Consider the following 23,121-nt stretch of genomic DNA (forward strand, 5'->3'; position numbering starts at 1 on the left):
GATCTTGAATTTTGAAAGCATGTGAATTTAAATCTTGTCCTACAGCAGGTGTGTGTACCAAGTTAATAAGGATTGTGGGCATTCGTCATTACAGTGCATATAGATCAAAGCTCAAATATACAGTGTGAAAGCAAAATGCAATACCAATTGTTCTTCAACTTCAACCAAGATAATCAATATTGAGTGATGAAAATTTTCAAACATTTATGAAATATCGCAGCATTTTGGTTTTGATATGGAAATTTTGTTTTTTAAGTTGAGGCAGTTTTCTTTTCATATGTGGTTGAGATGCCTTCTGCTTTACTTCACCATAGAATGTTGAAGTTGTTCATTGAATTTGGCTGGTGCAAAATTGCACGGTTTTAGTTTAAAATCTTGAAGGTTGAGATGTCAATGTTTACTTCTTTATGATTTTTTTTTTTCTAATTAAAATTTTGAACTTTTTTGAATCATTTTTTAAGGTTCCTTCTCGGATGATTTTTCAAAATTACAAAAATTTCACTAATAATAATCTTTTCTTTGCTTTACGTGTTGGAAAGAAGATAATGGAAATGGGGAAACACTTTCAGGTGGACCAAACCAAAATTCACTTTTTTGTTTGTCCCATTTGGTTGCATGGATAGGAAATGAGAAAGAAGATAATGGAAATGGGGTAGACACTTTCAAGTGGACCAAACCAAAATTCACTGTTTTGTTTGTCCCATTTGGTTGCATGGATAGGAAATGAGAAAGAAAGGGAAAATAAAACATTTATCTTTGGAAATAAGAAGGAAAAGAAAAAAAAAAAAAGGGGGGGGGGGGGGGGGGGGAGGTGGGGGGGAATTCCTCCATTTGGTTCCAAAAGAAAGGGAAATGGGGGAAAGTTGTTTTACTTTTATGTCCTGATCAAGTAGAGCGAGGGATAGAAATTTGTGGGCAAAAATATAAATTCAATAACCATGAAAAGTTAAATAACATATTCTAAGTGGAGATTTATGGCTATTTTTTCGGTCAATTCTATTCTACTATCACGGTAACTTAAACAACATAGGCTCCTAGTGACATGAAGGAGAAGAGACTCTTAAGTTATGCATTATTAACTTTGATCTATTGCAATGATTCTAATGCTAATAATAATTAGTTATGTGGGGACAATTTTTGCTTCAAGGCCAAGGGCTAGACCATGTTGTAACCTTACCAAACTAGTGGTATTCTTCATCCACTTGCTCATCTCTTATAAGGTGTGATTATAAGGTGTGAAAAGGAAGCATTTCTTTCCTATGTGGGACAACAAAATTTCCTAGATTACAACATGGTCTAGCCCTTGGCCTTGAAGCAAAAATTGTCCCCATAAGTTATAATAACTTATAATTGAAGCTTTAATACTAAATTGCTGAGAAATTTTTTTGCAATAACTTAAATTGAAAAAAATCATTGTAATAACTCGATACCAATTATTTGCAATCTATGACAATAGAAATTTCTAAGTGACAGCTTATTGCAACAAATATATCATTGCAATAATTAAATATCAATTATTTAACTATTTATTACAATGACAAACATAAATATACATCGAATATATTATTACAATAATCTAATACCAATTATATTATAATATATTGTAAAATATGAAACAATTATCTATTACAATGAAGATAACGTTGCAATAACTTGACCCAAATTATTTTTGTCAAAAATTTTGCAATCTATTGCAATAAAATTTGTAAAATAATAGTCTATTGCTACATGATATTCAATGTAGTAAATTGTATATTGCAAAAGCAAATATATTATTACATCAAAATTGCCATTAAAATATATAAAGTTTATTGCAACAAATTTTTTTTAACACAAACTTATTACCTCAAATTTTATTGCAACACTTCGCATAAACTATTGCAATAATTCTGATGTTATTGCAACGATTATTTTTTGTTGTAATAAACATTTTTTATTGTAATGTATCAAATTAAATGCATCATTAAGAGATGTTATCTTTTGCATAAATTAAGAGATGGCAATATTTTACTATCTATTGCAAAAGATTCTTATTCAAGAACTGCTATATTTTCTTCTTCTCTACCATGGCTGATCGAGAGGTCTAATACCCATCAACTTCTCTTCTCGACGAATTGATTAGTAGAATTTCTAGTAGTGCTAGTTCCACTGTTTACAAGGCCAAGTATTTGAACACTAAGGTGGCAATCAAAATAATTCATCTTGAAAAACCGAGTTCAAATTTTGAGAGTGTTTTACGTGCTGCAAGGAGGACCTCGCACAAAAACATCCTTACTGCCAAATGTTTCTTTAGATCTAATGATTGTATTTGGGTGTTATTGCCATACATGTATTCTTTAAGATCGATAAAATATTATTTGCCTCATGGGTTAAACGAGCTACAGATTGCCATTATTATGAAACTGACTCTAAAAGTCATTGCAATAATAACTTAAAAGTGATAAATTATTACACTAATTATAATTAGTTGTAATAACTTATAATTTTCATTATAATTGAAGCTCTAATACTAAATTGCTAAGAAAATTTTTTGCAATAACTTAAATTGAAAAAAATCATTGTAATAACTCGATACCAATTATTTGCAATATATGACAATAAAAATTTTAAAGTGACAGCTTATCGCAACAAATATATCATTGCAATAACTTAATATCAATTATTTTACTATCCATTGCAATGACAAACATAAATTTGCAACGAATATATTATTACAATAATCTAATACCAATTATATTACAATATATTGTAATGAAAAATATGAAACAATTGTCTATTACAATGAAGATAACATTGCAATAACTTGACCCAAATTATTTTTGTCAATTATTTGCAATCTATTGCAATAAAATTTGTAAAATAATAGTCTATTGCTAAATGATATTCAATGTAGTAAATTGTTTATTGCAAAAGTAAATATATTTGGGTTCTATTTGGATGTCCTTTTTAAGAAAATGTAATTGTATGTGTGTGCATATATATATACACATGATTTAAATTTTTGAAAGAAAAAAAAAAGTATACTTGACCTCTCCAAAATGAGTGTTGGCCTAAAAAAATTCAAAAAGCAAAATGGTCTATACCCATGAAAAATAGTTAGTCTTGTGGGAATCAATAATGATAATTTCTTCAAACAAAAGGTTTCTTGATCTCTTCTTAGTTGATGTTGAAAATTTTGCAATCCTTTTATGGTAGGTTCAAGGGTTTGATTATACATGAGAAGGGTGTTAGGCATCCCTTAGCATTCCTCTAAAACAATTTGCCTATTTAAATATCTCATCTATTTTGGCAATACTTAAAGTCATTCTTAGAAAATTAACATAAACAATGTGAAAATAGGTAATGAATGATTATGATGAGATCAAAAGGCATAGAAGAAGACAATTGGCGTAAATGCACTTTTAGTCCCTACGTTTTGGCTTTTTTCTATTTTAGTCCCTATATTTTAATTTTATCACTTTTAGTCCCTAAACCAATTAACACATGTTATTTTCGTCCTTTCTGTCAGTCAACCAATGGAAATAGCTGAAGTGGCAGCCGGATGAATTAAAATATTATAAAAATGCCACATCACCCATGACATATCAGCATATAAATTTAAAAATTAATTTATTAATTTTAACAAAATTAAAAAACATAAAAACAAAATTTAAAACATAAAAATACATCAGAAAATCAAACCCAAGAACACAAATTCAAAATTAAACCCATTGAATCAAATTAAGCCCAAGAACATTCGTCATCAGCCCACAACCCAGAAAATCAATTACATTCTTCTCTCACTCAGCCACAAACACCAATTCTGTCACACCAACCACCAAACCAACCAACCAACCACCACCACTGAAAATCCTTACCACCACCGAAACATCCACAGACCCACTACAACACTCACAGACCCACTAAATCTGACCCATACATCAATTAAATCCGACCCAAACTTTGACCAATCGCCACCCAAATTCGAGGCCACCTCCGTAAACCCACAATGAACCCATCCCCACCACCACCATAGCAACCCCCACCGCCACCACCATGAATATGCAAATGCACCGATACCCATAACAAAAATCAAACCAAAACCAAAACCAAAACCCAATTTGAGAGACAGTATCGGAGTTAGAGAAATATAGAAGAGAGAGAATCAGAGAGTGAAAGAAGAGAGAGGGGCTGCTGTTCCTAGCCACACACCGCATGCCGTCGACGCCGATCCCTAGCCCACAATCTACAACCCATATGCTACCATGGCCCGTGACCACTCCACCACCGCGCCACAACCATCGAATCACCTTAAAACCCAGCAAAAACCCATGCCACAAAACCCACTACCCCACAGCCCACAGCCCTCATGCCACTAGCACAGCGTCGCCACCATCGAGAGAGATTGGTAGAGAGAGCCCTGATTTGATGAGAGAGGTTTGAGTTTTTAGAGAGAGAGAGTTGATGAAACCCAGCCAACAGATCCATGACCCAAAGAGAGAGAGAGAGAGAGTCCAAGAAAGAAGAGTGAAAGAAGAATTTAATTGATTTTCTGGGTTGTGGGCTGATGACAGATGTTCTTGGGTTTAATTTGATTCAATGGGTTTAATTTTGAATCTGTGTTCTTGGGTTTGATTTTATGATGTATTTTTATGTTTTAAATTTTGTTTTAATGTTTTTTTAATTTTGTTAAAATTAATAAATTAATTTTTTAAATTTATATGCTGATGTGTCATCGGTGATGTGGCATTTTTATAATATTTTAATTCCTCCGGTTGCCACCTCAGTTATTTCCGTCAGTTGACTGACGGAAAGGACGAAAATAACACGCGTTAATTGGTTTAGGGACTAAAAGTGGTAAAATTAAAATGTAGAGGACTAAAATAGAAAAAAAACCAAAATGTAATGACTAAAAGTGCATTTACGCCAAGACAATTAATAAAAATTTTCAGTTTCAAAACAAACAAAGAAAATTACTTTATTATGTCTTGATTTTTATTATATTCTCCTATTGTGTTTCTCCTTAAGCAAGATTTTGGAGCATTGAGCCATCTGAAGTTTGATCTTTTGATGGTAATGAGTGAAATCTTTGGACTTCATTATTTATAGTATCCATTAGATAATCAGAAATGTTATGTCCACAATATCTTTACAACATTTACAAAACAAATTTTAAGTGGTAAGTTGTTACTAGTTGTTATCGGTGAGCAAAAAAGTAATTTAAGTAATGATTCAAATCATAAATTAGTAACAACTTATCATATAAGATTTGTTGTAAAAATGTTATGAATGCAGCACTTCTCTTAGATAAATTAGTGGAGAGAAAAACGGATTAATCCTTCTGATCAAGTCTGAGCTCCAATTTAGGCTAGTAATTCCCATTTGGACATGGTGACTTATGCTATGTTAGAGTATTTGGAATGATGTACTAAGTGTGATCCTATGTCCTTTGAAATCAAGGATTTCGATCATTTTTGAAATTTTGTGGTTATTTTGGTTATTTTAGAAACTATTATGTTTTACCATCATGCAAGTATAGCACTATTTTCACCCTCAAGACCGAGCTCTAGAAAAAGTTTCTTCTATTAGTGGCATCAGTTGATCAATGTTTCCAAGAAAACAAGGAATTGAAAATGGCTCGGATTATTCTTCGCTCAGTAGCATTTGTGCCTACAGTACTTCTGTCTATTCTTATAGATAGATCTTCTGGAAACTTATAAATCTATTTGGTTGCACCCTAGTCTAGAATCTTTACCACGTTGAAGACTGTTCTAAGAGAAATAGATACCTTTGATAAAGAGTTATCATCAGAAGGGAATGTTATACTTTGAAGCCCTCAAAAAAAAAAAAAAAAAAAGAGAGCGAGAGAGAGAAGAGAGAGGGACAAGTACCAACCCGACCTTTCATTCAATAATGACTCCAAAACTTGCCCCTCCACCCCTCAAATAGCCCAAAAAAGACCCCCACCCAATAAGATTATGAAATTTAGCATTTGTTTAAAATTTAAACTTCGTTGGATTGTTAGTCAACTTGGTCAAAAATGACATTTTGATCATCTTGACCTTTGACATGTAAAATTGAATGATCCTACATTCAATCGGGGTAAATTAAAATATTTTAGGCATTCCCCTGATCTCGTGGTCAAAATTCTTCTTCTTCTTCTTCTTCTTTTTTGTTTTGGTTTTTCAGGAATCAATGAGTTTAATAATGGTTCTATATCACTTGAGGACAACAGCAGAATTGATTACCACAGTAGTCATCTTTCTTTTGCACGAAGTGCTATAATGCGAGTCTTTTAACATAATTAATCCTTCCAAACCATTTTATTAGTATTTCTGTACAATATAAATGACAGATTTGAATGTTTGGACTTTGGATTTTGGTAGGAATGAAGTCAATGTGAAGGGATACTTTGCTTGGTCACTGTTGGACAACTTTGAGAATGGGCCGATGGTTACACTGTCCACTTTGGGTTAGTCTATGTAGATTACAAGGATAGGCCGAAAGGATATCCTAAAAATTCAGCCTAGTGGTTTGAATTAAGAAAAGTTTATCACCCAGGTTTCATGTGTTTTGCGATTCCTAGAACAATTTGATTTCTTGTATAAGAGTGTTTCAAAAAAACTAGGTCCATATATAAACCTAGTTTGGACCTAGGTTTATGCAAAAAGAAAAATAAATAAATAATTCATTTATCACTTTTTTGCTAAATTCTCAAATGGAATACATCCATGAGAGGAGCTGCTAGTTTTACAAAAGAACAGAATTTACTCCCTTCTTAAAAATCTCTCTAGCTAGGGCAACCCACATAACCAACCATATATCCATATCTTATTCCTTCTTGGACTACCTTTACATAATTGATAATTTAAAGGGCAACGCAAATTGACGACAGCATGCAAAAAAAAAAAAACATGCCATGGAACAGAGGCTCCAGTACTCCATAATCTCACAACGAAGTTATTGCTTCTCATAATTAAGGGAAAGAAAAAATAAATCAAATAAACTTAGATTGCTGTTGGGAAGATGAAGACAAGTGAAAAGATAAAGAATACGGTAAGATTGGAAAGTGAGGTTAATGCATTATATTTGTTTAATAAGAACAATTAATGGCTTAGATCACTAATTTCTTGGAAAAAATAATGATATTATAATAAGTGTTTTTTTAAAAGAGGTGTAATTCTTATAAAGTTATTCTAGGTGTTACCATGGTTTTCAAATCTGGACCGTTTAATGAACCGTAAAAGAGAGAAGCTTAAGGTTTTGAGGTCTTTCTAAAAAAAAAAAAAAAAAAAGGTTTTAAGGTTAGACCGAAATCAAACCATAGTGACATCATAATTAGTTTAATAATTATTTAAAATATAAATAAATATATTAAATTAGTACAAAATAGAAAAATTAGCTAAAATAATCCAATTAAAATTATAAATCCATATTTTAACTATGTCTAATTTATCCATCTCAAGTCCAAATATGAAATATCTATACAATAATAATAAGAGTTTTGTTAACGTGTGCCCTTAGGACATACATTAGTAAACTATTTTAATAAATATTTTATAAAAAAATGAAAAAGTAATTAACTGTTATGATAATTTTTTTAATTCTTCATAAATTTTTTTCCAAAATATATAATTAATGTATACTCTAAAAGCATACATTAACTCGATCTTATAATAACAACCAATTTTTTATATAAAAAAAAGTTTAAAAGCATCAATCTATACAGGCACAAGTAGACAAAAGAGAATGATACGATATATCATCATATCATGTGCAGCTCAAAAGTCAAAGTTCTGTAAGAAACAAAGCCATTGTCTTTCCAATTTCCATTTTCCAATGCCACGTGAATAGCTCACTAACCCAAAAAAGCACCACAAACAAAGGTGAACGAAACTAAAGGATGAGATAAAAAAGTAATACAAACAAAAGCAGATGAAATTAATGGGCGAGAGAAGAAGAAGTCAGAAACGGCTCTAGAAGGTAGAAGCTGAAAGAACAAAAAGAAGGAGAAGCTGGTATCCAGCTGAAACAAGAAACAAACCTGAGAAGATATAAAATAGTGGGTGGTAACGTAGCTCTACTGTATTTTTTCTCTCTCCTTATTTATTATTTAAAACATTTCACAGATATTTCTTTTTTTTTGGCGGAATGACTTTACAAATATATTTGCAATACTCTTTTCTTTTTTGTTGTTGTTGAGTTCGTACAATTTTTTTAAACTTCTTCTAAGCCGGTCATATACTCTTATAGTCTTATCAATTGTGAATATATATCTATCTCCTTAAAAATAAATAAATAGCTAAGTGTTGTTTAATGAGTTTTTAAATAAGTTTCTCAAAAAATAAATAACACACATACTTTTTTTTTTTTTGTTTAATGAATTTACAATTATATTTGCAATTCTCCCCTTTTTTTGGGGGTGGTGCTGAGTTGGTAATACTCATGTCAGTTTCTTTTCTTCTTTAAGCCGGTAATACTCTCTATTAATTGTGAATATTTTCTTTGCCTTCTTATAAAATAAAATAAATAAAAAATTTGCTAGGTACTGTTTAACGAGGTTTTAAATAATAATTCTCTAAAAATGATTTTAAATAATAAATAAGGAGTGAGAAACAAAACTGCTATTAATTAAGTGATAAGTGAATAAGGTGTATATTAATTAACATTTAATGCTATATTTTTAATCATTAGATCAATTAGAAATTTATTAATTAAGTGATAAGTGAATAAGGTGTGTATCAATTAACATTTAATGCTGTATTTTTAATCATTAGATCAATTAAAAATTTACGGTTTAAAAATAGTGTAACTCTTGTCAAGTTACACTGGTATAACTTGAATTCATCTCGTTTTGTATATATAAATATGAAATTTGATACTGTGATAGCTATTAATAGACATTTTTAGAATTGTATTTATATATGAAACATTTTATGTATAAAACTTGATTATTATGATTGTTATTAATAGACTTTTTTTTTTTTTTTTTTGAGAGAGTTTCAACATTTGACGTATGTTCCTGATAATAACTCCTTATTGTAGTTGTATTAGTATATAAAATACTATTATGGAAAAAATTAATCCATGGTTATGTTTTCCTATATTTATAAATGTAGACTTGAGGCCGACATATTAGAGTATCAAAAGCTATTAACCAATTATGGGGATTAGAGGTCATTTCATCGTATTTCTAATTGTCCTGGTTGGCTCACTTGCTCGGGGTGAAGGTGTAATTCAAAATTATGACTCAAGTTCTGTTGATCGTAGAAGTTTTCCTAAGGGTTTCATATTTGGCACAGCATCATCTGCTTACCAGGTTTGTGTTTAAAATTTTGAAGTAATATATGTATTGTTGCTAAAATTTTTGTAACTTAATTAACACATTTTTGGAAACATTAATCCTCCTCCCAACTATCAAATTATAATATAATATATACAAACACATGTATTTCTAATCAAAATTAACATAAAGAAGGATTTTATCTATATGCAAAAAGTCCATGATACTAGGCGCTGTTGATTTGGTGTATTTTGTCATTGTACAGTATGAAGGTGCAACGAATGAAGGAGGTAGAGGAGCTAGTATATGGGACACCTTCACTCATCGCTACCCACGTAACACTTCTCCCTTTCTCTTACTCCTACATCAGACTCAATACTCAACATTTAATTTTATTTAAAATATTATTCTATTCATTATTAATTATTCCTTTCTTAATAATAGAGCAACAACGGCATATCGTGGATTTGACGGTGGGTTGTGAATCTGATATGGATAGTTTGAAGAGTCTGATGCATGAGTATTTTGTGGATGTTTAGCTATATTTGTAGCATCAGACTAGTTTAAATAGTCTAATGCAAATACTATAAATTTTTTGAAGCTATCATTTACAAGAAATTAAAAAATAAAAACTATAATAATAAAAAATAAAAAAGCTAGAACCTAGAAGCTTATAAAGATAAAAATGTACAAATAAAGGAAGAATAAAGCTAGAAGCTTGGTGAAAGATCTTTACTATTAGGAAAAAAAAAGAAAAAAAAGAAAAAGGCAAGGGTATTCAATGTCAATTGATTTAACCGACTTACAATTAATGGATGACCTCCTCCCTTCACCTCCCATTGGGTATGTATTTAGCCCAATATCTGAATCAATACATATTAGCTCATTAATCATCACAATTAAAAATAATAAAGATACTCTTTCTTTTTCAATGTGAGATTAAACATTCTACTAATTTCTTATTTTCTATATTAACTCCCACATTTTTAAATTTATATTGTCATATAAATTCATTTTAATTAAATAATATTAAAATACTCCAACCGTGTGTCTTATAAAAAGTCTAGTGTTGGAAAAGTGCAAGAGGCAAAGTTGCCGTGTGTGTTTGTGTGTGGTGTATGTATCTATATAAAACCTCATTGTCTTTGTATGAAATGAAGAGTTGTATTATTCTTCTCTATGTGGTGCGTTGCTCTTTTCGTTCATCAATCTAGTATCAGAGATTCCGCTAATTCAACATACCATATATAGATATATGAATTCATTATTCATGTGATAAGAAAGGTACAGTTGCTGATTTTTTTTTTTAAATGAAAGATACAATTACTCTTAGAATATTGCATAGGTTCAAAAATCCTTTTTTTTTGGCATTGAGTTTAAATGGCTTTAATATTGTTAGATTTTATCCTTCTAACGTTGGTAACTACTCTCAAGTCTCAACAACTCTAATAAAGTGCATGGAATGTGTTTGTTAGAATTAAAAATATGGAAAGTACTAATATGGAGTGTGCGTTTGGGAAGCAATGAAAATTATAAATTATTTCACTATTCAGATTATTTTTGCTACTATTCACGAGCTCTACTATACTATTTTAACTAATTTTTACCTTTATTTATAGTATTTTCAGCAATAAGTTTTCATTTTCAGCAAAATAAGCAGTATCCAAACAGACACGGAATATGTTAAAATGCTTTCACTAGAATAAGCTTTTGAAGCCAACCATCCATAGTTGTGTAAACATATTACTTTAGAACTTGATTTCGATTAACCTTTTGATGTTGCAGATAAGATAAAGGATGGTAAAAATGGAAACCCTGCTGATGATTCCTATTATCGTTACAAGGTATAAATTGTTGACAACTTGACATAATGCAATGTTTTATTACAATTTTTTAAAAGAAGATCATGCCTTTATCATGAATTAATTAATTGTTAGTGAGACTTTTTTTATATATTAATTCCTTGATTAGTTTGTTGAGATCTATATCTGTTCCAAACATTTTCGAATTAAAGCTTGTTTGTTTATAATTTGAATTTTCTTTTACATTTCATATGACCAAGTGTATTATTTGGACTAATTGGTATGAATTGAATAACTCGGCAGGAAGACGTGGCAATAATGAAATACATTGGTTTTGATGCATACAGATTTTCAATCTCATGGTCCAGATTATTACCGCGTAAAATTACTAAAACCCAACTTGTTTTTTCGTTAATAAGTACTCAAGAAGTTTTATATTTAATCCTTAGATTTAAATTTATGCTTTGTTTAATATTCTATTTTCTATGTTCAATTAAACTATAATCAATTAAAATCATAAATTTTGAGATGCTCAAGTCAACCTGGTTCCCAATTGGAGTATATAAATTAATTAATTTTTTTTATTGAATTCTATATTAATCAGGTGGAAATATAAGTGGGGGAGTGAACCAAGGAGGCATTAAATATTACAATAATCTCATCAATGAGCTCCTATCCCATGGACTGAAGCCATTTGTGACTCTATTCCACTGGGACCTTCCACAAGCCCTTGAAGACGCCTATGGTGGTTTTTCAAATCCCCAAATTGAGTAAGCAATGATTATAATTACATACTTCCAACTAATTTCACAACTATTGAGTCAGTAAGTTGTCAAATAATAGACAATCAAGTGAGCGAATTTGAAAATCAATAACAAATTATCATCTTAACAAGTTTTGAAAATATGAATAAGATCGTGTTTCCAAATATAGTTTAATTAACATGTATATCGATCTCAATCGGTTATATAAACAGGAATGACTTTAGGGGCTATGCTGAGCTTTGCTATAAAGAGTTTGGAGATAGGGTGAAGCATTGGATCACCCTAAATGAACCTCTAACCTTTGCTGCCCTGGGATATGGAAATGGTGCATTTGCGCCTGGTAGATGTTCAAAGAGTTTGTTCTCAAATTGTAATAATGGTGATTCAGCTACTGAACCCTACTTAGTTGCTCACCACCAACTTCTTGCTCATGCGGCTGCAGTCGAAGTTTATCGACACAAGTACCAGGTTAGAGTGCATGATTATTGTATTTCACTAGCAAAATCAACTAGAATTTAACCGTGATTATACCAATAATCATTGATTTTTCATGGTAGTATCATGATTTTTTTGGATAGTACTACTGTACTCATCTTTTTATTTGATGAATAATGTACTAAAAATGACACTCAGATTAAAATCAGTATGATTTTCAATCAGTTAGTCTAATGGACTGAACCAACTACAAATGATGATTTATGTAGAAATCTCAGAAGGGTCAAATTGGGATTACACTAAATTCACCATGGGTATTGCCATATTCCGAGTCAAATGCAGATATTGATGCAGCATCCCGAGCCCTTGCTTTTGCGTATGATTGGTAAGTAGTTTTCTGAGATTATTTAAAATTTGTGTTTTGGAATAATTTTTTTCCCCTGAAAATTAGTAAATTTATTTTTATGTTTTTGACAGAAATGAGGCTTTAATAATTATACATAAAAAATAAGCTAATAAAAATCAGAACAGGAAAATAATTTGATGTCATCTCTCAACTGACTTTAGATTGAGAGGAATTGTATTTTTAATTTTTCATTTGTAGGTACAAAATAGGATATACCACCAAACAACAATTTTGAAATACAAACTTGAAATTCAAATTATCTAATAATAAACTAACAAAAAAAAAAGAAGTTAATCCAAATGCACATTGTGGGAGGCGTCTCTCCCCAATATGGGATTGAACAAATCCGTGAGAGTGTCATCGGCCCTACGCCCATTTCCAAAATAGACAATATCTGATTGGGGAAAGATTCGTTCCTCCCACACACATTGACAATTTTTAGCCTTCCAATTGGTTTTTTTTTTTTTTTTTTTTCAAAAAAAGGGTTATGCTTAGTCTTTGGTGTTTAAGATACTACGTATGAACGCAAACCAGAAAATTAATAAATATTATTGTTCAATATTTTGAGAATGCAGCTAATTGTAGATCATTTATAACTTTTCTAGGTTTATGGAACCACTAAATTCTGGTCATTACCCAGCTGAAATGGTTGCCCATGTCCATGAAAGATTGCCACAATTTTCTAGAGAGCAATCTTCTATGGTTAAAGGGTCTTTTGATTTCATTGGCATAAACTATTATAGTACCAATTATGCTAAAGATGTTCCTTGTGAAAACCAACAACCTAGCTACTTCAAAGACTCTTGCATTAACAACACAGGTTCGTTTTACTAATGAAGTTCGCTGTATTTGAATTAGTTTACTCTCTTTTTCTAGTTTTTTGAGACAAAAAATTATAATATGTTAATTAAGTTGAAATATAATATGTTTTTGATAGATGAGCGAAATGGGATTCCCATTGGTCCAAAGGTATGAATTCTTTTACAGCTCGTTTCCTATACACAAGTTTTTTTTTTTTTTTTTTCAACTCATTTATTACACATTGGGAATGTCTATGAAAAATACAAAGAATCAGACAACGACAATGACAATGACAGTAACTAATACTTTTACTAGTAACTTTCCTCCTAACTATCATAAAAAAAATAAAGTGGGTTCTAATTAACTTAACTAGTAAAATCTCGATAGTTGAATAAGAGATCTAGGGTTCAACCCCTATCTACACTAAAAATCGACTGGTGTCTTGGTCTAATGATAAAAGAGTTATTATCGGGAGCGGACGCTTTAGGTTGAAACTCTCTCAAAAAATAAAATAAAATAACTTTCCCCCTAACCGTAGGGCTATGTCATATTATAAGTAGTTTTTTTTTCTTGTGCATTTTTGTTTTGCTTGATGTATTATCTACATCTAAATTGAGCATCTAAATCTAGAATACTATATCCTACAACTACAAGCAAGCATGGACTATCTCTCCCTTCAATGTCGATATCAAAAGACCTGTCATTCTTCCTCCTTCACCTCCAAAAAAAAAAAAAAAAAATCATTCTTCTTCTAAAGTCAATTTCAATCATGATTCTGCACCTGCACAAAGAGAGAAATACATTAGTGTCAATGTATTGAATTAGTGTATAATGATTTGCATTGTAATTGACTCTGCAGGGTGCTTCTGACTGGATTAATATTTATCCACAAGGAATTCAAGATCTATTACTCTACACAAAGAATAAGTACAACAACCCAATCATCTATATCACTGAGAATGGTATATCTAACTACATGAGATCATCTACTCTACGTGTCATCCATAGTGATACATTCAATCACTATATGTAATCTCTTCTTCTTCTTCTTCTTCTTCTTCTTTTGTTTTGGTTATTCAGGAGTCAATGAGTTTAATAATGGTTCTATATCACTTGAGGACTACAGCAGAATTGACTACCACAGTAGTCATCTTTCTTTTGTACGAAGTGCTATAATGTGAGTCTTTTAACATAATTAATCCTTCCAAACGATTTTATTATTTGTGTACAATATAAATGACAGATTTGAATGTTTGGACTTTGGATTTTGGTAGGAATGGAGTCAATGTGAAGGGATACTTTGCTTGGTCACTATTGGACAACTTTGAATGGGCCGACGGCTACACTATTCGCTTTGGGTTAGTCTATGTAAATTACAAGGATAGGCTGAAAAGATATCCTAAAAATTCAGCCAAGTGGTTCAAGAAGATTTTGAATTAAGAAAAGTTTATTACCTAGGTTTCATGTGCTTTGCGATTCTTGCTAGAACAATTTGATTTTTTGTGTAAGAATATTTCAATAAAACTAGGTCCATTTATAAACTTAGTTTGGACCTAGGTTTATGCTAGGAATGGAGCCAGAACTTTGAGTTAGAGGGGGCAGCTTTGCTACTACTTAGGCTTAGCTGTTGAATTTTTTTTTTTTTTTTTTTTTGTGGGTAAAAACAAAATTATTTTTGTTTATAATTTTTTAAAGGACAGAGTTATTTATTTTGGATAAAATTGGTTAGTTGAGTTTAATTTTTTTTTTTTTTTTTTTTAGTTTTACTATTGGTAATTTTTGTTCTTGAGCTATTTTTTTAGTTTTACTAGCTTTTTTTTATAAATTAATGATATAATAAGTGGTTACCGGTAGGTAAAAAAAATTATGTAAATAGTGGGCTCATTATGCAAACCAATAAGAATTTGCTACAAAACAATCTATAAAAATGTTGTAAAAAAGTTTGTGAGTATAACATTAAGTTTAAAAGAATCAATAATATCGTTTAAGGGAAACAAAATGTAATTTTATAGATCAAAATTGCTAAAATTAATACACATATATATTGTAAAGACACAAAAATCAAATAGCCCAAGCCCACTTAGAATAGTGAGGTTTGTGCAGTTCAACTAGGCCTAAGTCAATAGATATTTGTAAGAGAGTGGGTCAAACAGAAGGAAAGGTTTAGCCTGAAGACAGAAATAAGGTAGGAAAGATTAAGGATCACAGATTATCTATATATCTCGCTAGGTACATGCCTGCCCGAGGAGGCAAATGATACCTAGAATAATACATTGTTTACGTTCTTCTCTCAATGCTGTTGTTCTAATTCCAATCCTCCTGATACTTTTTTCTGGATCCCCTTTATTTGGAATTTCCCTTCCCTTATATACTTCTCAGTGTTTCACATCTTGGCCTTTCATCTCCACCTACCTAAATTCTCATCATGACACCTGTCTCTTTAAACTTCTAATGAAAGTGGTAGAATGAGCTGCTTAGCCGTGAACTCTATTGTTCAGGTCATTTTCTTATCAATGCAATTGATAAAGCTGCTACCAGCCATTCAACGCGGTGGCAATAAGCTACTTCTTACTAGAAACTTCCCTTACTTTCCAGGACTTTCTCTCCACACCCTGTCCTTCCCAATTGAATCTCCCAAAGGTCCTTTGTCTCTTCTCCTCCTCGGGTGGATTCCTTCTTCGGAATTATAATGCCTTAATAATAATGACAACAACTCAATGACCCTTCCTCGGTCCTCGAGCTCACACATATATAATAATATATTTTTTAAATTTGGGGGGGGGGGGGGGGGCAACCGATGATACCTCCGTCCCTGGTTTATGCAAAAAGAAAAATAAATAAAACTAGATCCACGTATACAAAATATCTATAATTTGTATGTTCAAGGAATGCTGAATGCAAAACTCATTTAATAAGAGGGTAATATCTACATATCTACATGCTCTATAAAATTTCACTCGCCTTTTACAAATTTTTTTTTTTTAAAGACAGGATAATATTTTCATCAAACTAGATGGATTTTGAAAGATACATATAGAAATCCATTTGGCATTGTAGCTCAATTGGCACTCCTAGATATTTCTCCAAATAAAGCTGGCACTTCCTGATATTTACAACAAAAACGTTTAGGGTTCAAAATTTCAACTGTTAACTTTTTCTTTAAAACGTTTAGAGCTTATGTTAACCTTTTCTTTTATATTTAGTGTTCTCTATTTTTGTTAGAAGAATTTTTATTACTACTTAGCGTGTCTCTGGTGCACTTACTAATAATAATATCCTTTTTTTTTAAAGGCAAGCTTATTTCTTAGCTACAACTTTTTTAATACTCTATTTTTAAGTATGACTTTACTTTTAGACAATGAATATATATTTTGTCTAAAATAAACAAGCCGATAAATAATCCTACTGGATTCTTAGAGAAGAGCACTACTCTTTCAAAGCTAATAAACCAAAACATACCATTTTTTTGTTAAAAATTTATCTTGTTATTTATTTTGCACCATGTTTCATAAATTATTTATTTTTAGATAGAGTTTTTGTGCGAGCCCAATTCCTAAATAATGGGCCAAGCGTGTTGTGTGCACCCAATTCCTTGCTATTGGGTCTTCCTTGTAACTGAGCTCACAATTTACTTGTTATTGTGGGTTTATGGGTATCCTACAATGGGAAGTTCCTAACTAGGTAGATTAAGGCTCACAAAAATGGTTAATCTCACTGACTGAACACTCTTCCCCCCTATTTTTCTTCTTCCCTCCTTCTTTAGTTCTCCCTAGTGTCTAACCCCTTCCTCTCATGTTGTTCTCTTATTTATAACCTTGCTTTAGTGGATCACTAATGATTGCCTTTTTCATAACTCGTGCGGAAGGGGCCCATTTAGATTATTCCTGACAAAAGAGGGCCCCACTTGGGAAATGAGAGTTTTGGAACTTGCGCTAGATGCCGAACATTGCTTGGCAGCAATATTACCCAAGGCACTACCGAGGTACCTAGGACCGAATTTGAATAAGACTAGACTTAAGGTTGGTATGACTACAAGCCTAATCCACCGAGCAAGGTGGACTGCCCTCTAAGTACAATTGTTGTTCATATTGTTTGGGCTTATTGATATTGGGCCAATGGTAACATGTCTATGATCGTACAGTTTTATTTCTTAATTTTGGAGTCAAGTGTGGAACCACATCATAAATATCAATGTAAGTGAATTATTGCGTAAAAAAACCAAAGAGTCTAAAATTAATGAACATAAAAAAAATTTCAAAAAATTTCAAAAATGGACAATTTACATTTTCTACCTAATAATGTTCTTACAAGACTTTTTAAAGAGTTAAAAAAAAAATGCTTATAAAAAAAAAGAATGACTATTAATAATATTGAAATTATATATGTAAAAATTATAGTATGCATCTTGATGTATATCTTTTAAGTATATCCATGAATATGCATGAGTATTACAAGCTAGTATATATATATACACATGAGTGTAGCCAAATTTTTTTGTTTGGGAGGCCAACTTATGATACTAATTTATTAGCTTATACAAACTTTCATAAACATGCACAAACACATACATCTATACACACATATAACTTAGTATACTTCATAGTGAATTCTTAAAGTTTTTATTTCTAATATAAGTTACCAAATTGTCTACCAAAGTGAGTAAAAAAAAAAATTCAATTGAACTAATGAAATATTCAAAGACATAAATGATTTAATACTTTGACAGACACAAGAACGCATTTTTCAATAAAAAATTATTGTGAAAAAAAAAAAAACATTCTCCATAACTGCTAGATCAATTGGACAATTTTTTTAAGAGCATCACTAGGCTAGATCAAATATTTGGGAGGGTCGAGTCTTATTTTTGTAGACTAATAATTAAAATGTTAAATATTTATATATAATATTAAAATATTTTAAAAATTTTTGGGGGCTGTACATGTAGCTCTGCCTCTCTCTCTCTCCCTCTATATAAATGAGAGAGAGAGAGAGCGAGCATCAGATGATAGAGAGAGAGATAGAGCACAACTATATATACTTTCATCTCAAATTCCATCAATCACGAACCCATTAGCTCATTTGCTTAGCTTAATTATTCGCTTTAGATACTTCACCTTTCAAGTTTCAACTTTCAAGGGGTTTAGTTAACAAGATCAAGCACCTATCTCACAGATTTCCAAGAAGTCAAAAAAATCATCTGGAACTCCAATCATTATTATTTACTTCCCCCATTAAGATCTTGCACTCTCTCTCTCTTGAATCAGTGCCATGAAGATAGTTGGCTAAGGATTTTCAAGCTTCTCCTCACCAATGTTGCTGTTGTTCCTCGTTGAAGGCTTCGATTGAGAGCTACCCACACTAGCTTTGGTGTTCCTTAGCAATCAGGGCTGGCCCTAGGCCTAGGCCACTTAGCCATCGCCTAGGGCCCCTACTAGAGAAAGGCCCCAAATTTTGGGGCAAAAATTGATTTTTATATATTTTAAAAAATAAATTTTTGGAGATATTAGGAAAAAAAAAGTTTTACATTTTTCTTCTACTTTTAAGAAGTATGAAAGAACTGAGTAATGCTACAAATAATACAACTTTAAATATATGAATCTTACAAATATATGCATATTAATCGCAAGAAATAATTTAGATAGGAAAATGTTAGAAATATTATTAATTTTACTTGAAAACCTTTACAAATTAATGTGACAATTAATAATTTTAATATGATTGTGAACGTCAACAACCTATATAATGCATTTTTGATTTTTGATTTTTTTTTTTTTTTTGGTGATTGTAGATACATCTTTGTAAGTTTCATGTTGTAAAATTCATAATATCTTTAACATCATTCATTCAAATGCTTATTTATTATCTTCTTTAAGTGTCACTAATCACATTCATTACTACATCATTTGTAAGTTTTTTTTTTATTAAAATTTGTTATAACTTTAGCATTAAAAAAAAAAAAATACTACAAAAAAAAATAATGAATTTTTATTATAAAAAAATTATGATATTAAATATTAGTTAAATATTATTTAAGTGATAACAAAAATGCCCCTTCATCAAAAAAAGCCACATTTAAATATATCGCTTTATGCCTCCAAATTTGTTGGGCTGTCCTATCGGTTATGTAAGAAAAAAGTTTATATTTTTGCTTCTGTTTCGGTTTGGATTTTTGTTTGGATTTGGGTTTTGGTAAATTTAGGAACTTGGGTTTTTCAAATGTGGGGATTTGGGTATGATCATTTATGAATCTGTGAGTATTTTCTGATTTAAATTTTGTATCAAAATGGGTCTAATATAGTGTTTTTTTTTTTTTTTTTTTTTTTTTANTGGTGGATGACAACTAAGTATGAGCATTTGTAGTGTAGATCACATCTTTATATCAATCTATTTGGTATTTTTCTTTAAAATTGAGAGTAACTAATAGGAATAATTATTTGTTTCCCTATATGATTTTTGAGTAGTTATTTAGTGTTGCGAGTCTGTGAGAGCACAATAAATGCATATTCATTCTCTTAAAATAGTAGTAGATTTTACTAATTAAATTTATGATGAGATGCATTATTCACGTAAACTATTAACCATGTAATGTGACATTTGTGCTTATAGAGCAAATCATATAATTTTTTTTGAAGTCTTTGTGATACCGGTATTAGCTTAAATCTTAAGGTTAGTGTGGGGCTAGAAAACTGGGTAGCCTCGGCCCACTTCAAACTAGGCCTAAATGCCTCACGCCAAGGACGACCTTGTCCTCAGTCGTCCGAGACCTCGGAAAGACACGAGGACCGCGCCACCAAAGGACTCCTTGAATATCCGAGGAGGAGAAGGGCCCGGTGCCACGCGTCGACGGCAGAAGCACGGCAAAGGAGCAAGCCCTGGGTGGACTGTCACATCTGCATTGAATACGCTCACCTAACCTTTCTGGCCGCATTAATGGGGATGTAACCCCTTAACAGGGCAGCATCGATCAGGGTGAACCACTTGAGCACGGATATGACCTTTGATGGGACAGACGGTCAGGGAGGAGGCCAATAGATGATCGACAGAAGGAAAAAGGAAGCAGGAGAGTGAGAGATATATAAGGAAAGGAAGCAAAGTGTAGAGGGAGTTTTTTTTGGAAGGTGGAGGAAAAAAGTAGAAGGGGAAGAAAAAACCTCCTCGGCCATGGGCCGAGGAGCATCCCCCAGTTGTAGACTGTTCTTAGTATATTTCAATAAAAGAAAAAGTAGTTTATGCCTCATGCACGCCGGTGAGCGCCTAAACCTTCGATCCACTCTCTACAAATTTATTGTTCTTGGTTCGTTGGGCCTGGGGGAATCCATATCTTTTGGGCTACAACAAAAACAGACCCTACAGTTAGTTTTACTCGTAATAAAAAATAATATGGCATGTTCAATGGAATAGATTTTGAATAGTAAGGAGAGAGTCAACCACAGATTCTCTCTCACCCACAATTCTAACGTCTTACTAATAATTCTCATTAAAATTTCTCTAAGAAATCCCAAAAAAAAAAAAAAAACTCGTTTCTTAATCTCTTAGTAAAAAGAAATCCCTGATTCTAAAGATTGGTTTGAAGATTTTCCTGAATTGTTGTGCATACAAGCTCTTCCTTTCAACATATATTGTCAAAATAAGGAATTTAGTGATTTCTCCTCTTTTTTTTTTTTTTTTTCAAATCCATTTATCTTTGTGAGTTTTTTTCTCAAATAAAAAATTTCTTCACAATTTTGTTCTTTCTTTCCCATCCATTTTTATTTGTGGTTTTATTTTTGTTTTTCTTTTGAATGTGTTTTTCTTTCCAAAGTGCAATGATACTAAGTTTGTCTTATTTATGCAATACGATCATTGCCAAACAACCTTGTATGATCACTGTATTGATGATATTCGATTACTTTTGATAAACAATCATTTATGAGAGTTTTCTTTTGTGTATAGAAATGAGAATTGAGTAGGTTCAAATCCTCACTCTAACTTAATGTAAGAGTTCGACTTTATAATATTATGCCACGTAAGTTTTTGGGGCTTTACAATTTTAGACGCTATTATTATTATATATAATTACATTTAAATTATAATATATTTAAACCATCAATTAGAATCTTAGCTTGTCTTGTTTTCTTTAAATGTTAAAATATATAGTTTCATATATAAACCCAAGTGTAGGGGTAAAAAACTCTTAGACCCAACTTGGAAGTTAATCTTGAGGTTCTAATCATCAGAACTAATTTGTAAAACAAGAGAATAATCCACAATGGGAGGATTGAATAAGTAAAATCAAAGTCTGAATAAAAACTTGTGCGATTTAAAGACACAAATACACATATGCCAAGGTTATAGGCAAGGATCGATAAATACAAATGTAGGGACTCAATTTGGATTGGATCCAGAGTATGAATGGGTTTTCAGCCCAACAAGCCCAAACAATAATTTTTTAGAGCATGGGTTCAAGAACTAGCACCGTTTGACAGGAAAGGTTATCCTTATCAAGTAACAAAGGATATTTTAAGTTGATTGAATGAGAAAAACTCTCCTCGGCTAGGTTTCAATCCCTCCTTTTCTTTCTTTTTTTCTCCTCTTTCGAATCTCCTTTTCTTCCCCTTTATATATCATCCGTTTCTATGTTATATACTCCGTTCTACCCTCCATTTCCACAGTACATGTGTAGTTCTTATCTTGGGAGCTCCTTTCTGTCCCATCCAGCACCTACCGGAGCTTTTGCTCAGTGGCTATAAAGCTGCTTAGTCACTGTTCAAGTATCACCTCCACATTAATGCGGCCAGAGGGTTAGCTGGAAAGCATTTAATGTGGAGGTGATGGCCTTGGAAGATATTTGCTACCTTCCCCGACTCCTCCTCCTTAAATTTNTTTTTTTTTGAGAAGGAAGTATATCTATTCACTTAGTAAAGATAGATGTACTGATATAGGGTATAAAAACACTTTATTAATGCAAAAAAAAAAAAAAAAATTCATGGATAATTAATTTTTTTTTAATAATTATTCAATAGACATAATAACTACCAATGTTTTTTTTCCCCAACAAAAAGTAGGATCTTACAATCCTTGATATGATCTGCAATCTAGCTGTGAGGTCTTGCACCAACCCTAAACCCTATAGGTGTGCTCATTAGAAATATCATAAACTACCAACCAGTTAAGCTATAAAGCTCTTTGCTTGATTTTAACAACCTTGGAATGGGAAGTTAACCTAATATTTCTTTTGCTTTTGAATTTCTTTCACATCAATTGTCAATATTCTTTGTTCTTTGTAGTGTATTGGGAATGTCTAATTGATCAATCTACCAGGCTAAGAATGAAGCATGCACCTTGTGCTTTTGCTATTTATTTTAGGGTTATGTTAACAGGTGCCCTTGCGGTAATTGTTTTTATTTTATTTTATTAACCCTTAGGGCAATTATTAATAAACCATATTAGGAAAGTTTTTAACACTACTTTCATGGGGAATATAAAAAATTGTTAGAGAAATTAATTGCTTTATCATTTTTCCATAAAAATGTTTCTAAAAATAGTTCTTAAACCAATGCTCTTAGGGTATTTGTTAACATTTCCCTTTCTAAAAATATTTCATTTCATCTATGCAGGCTCTTGCTTGATGAACGGTTCATGAACTTAGTTTTTTTGTCTCTCGTTGTTGAG

General features: G+C 31.4%; 1 protein-coding gene across 1 annotated transcript; it reads left to right on the forward strand.

Annotated features, from left to right (window-relative positions):
* The first annotated feature begins 8,996 nt into the window (after positions 1-8,996).
* Positions 8,997-14,928, forward strand: LOC111997484 (beta-glucosidase 15). Its single transcript, XM_024029580.2, is given in 12 exon segments — positions 8,997-9,298; positions 9,528-9,597; positions 11,048-11,106; positions 11,368-11,443; positions 11,669-11,834; positions 12,041-12,296; positions 12,533-12,648; positions 13,275-13,489; positions 13,607-13,638; positions 14,330-14,432; positions 14,551-14,647; positions 14,745-14,928. Coding segments are annotated over 12 exon segments (1,530 nt in total). The 5' UTR covers positions 8,997-9,142.
* Positions 14,929-23,121: the final 8,193 nt, after the last annotated feature.

Source organism: Quercus suber, unplaced genomic scaffold (assembly GCF_002906115.3).
Source record: "Quercus suber isolate HL8 unplaced genomic scaffold, Cork oak 2.0 scaffold_1028, whole genome shotgun sequence".
Classification (NCBI taxonomy): domain Eukaryota; kingdom Viridiplantae; phylum Streptophyta; class Magnoliopsida; order Fagales; family Fagaceae; genus Quercus; species Quercus suber.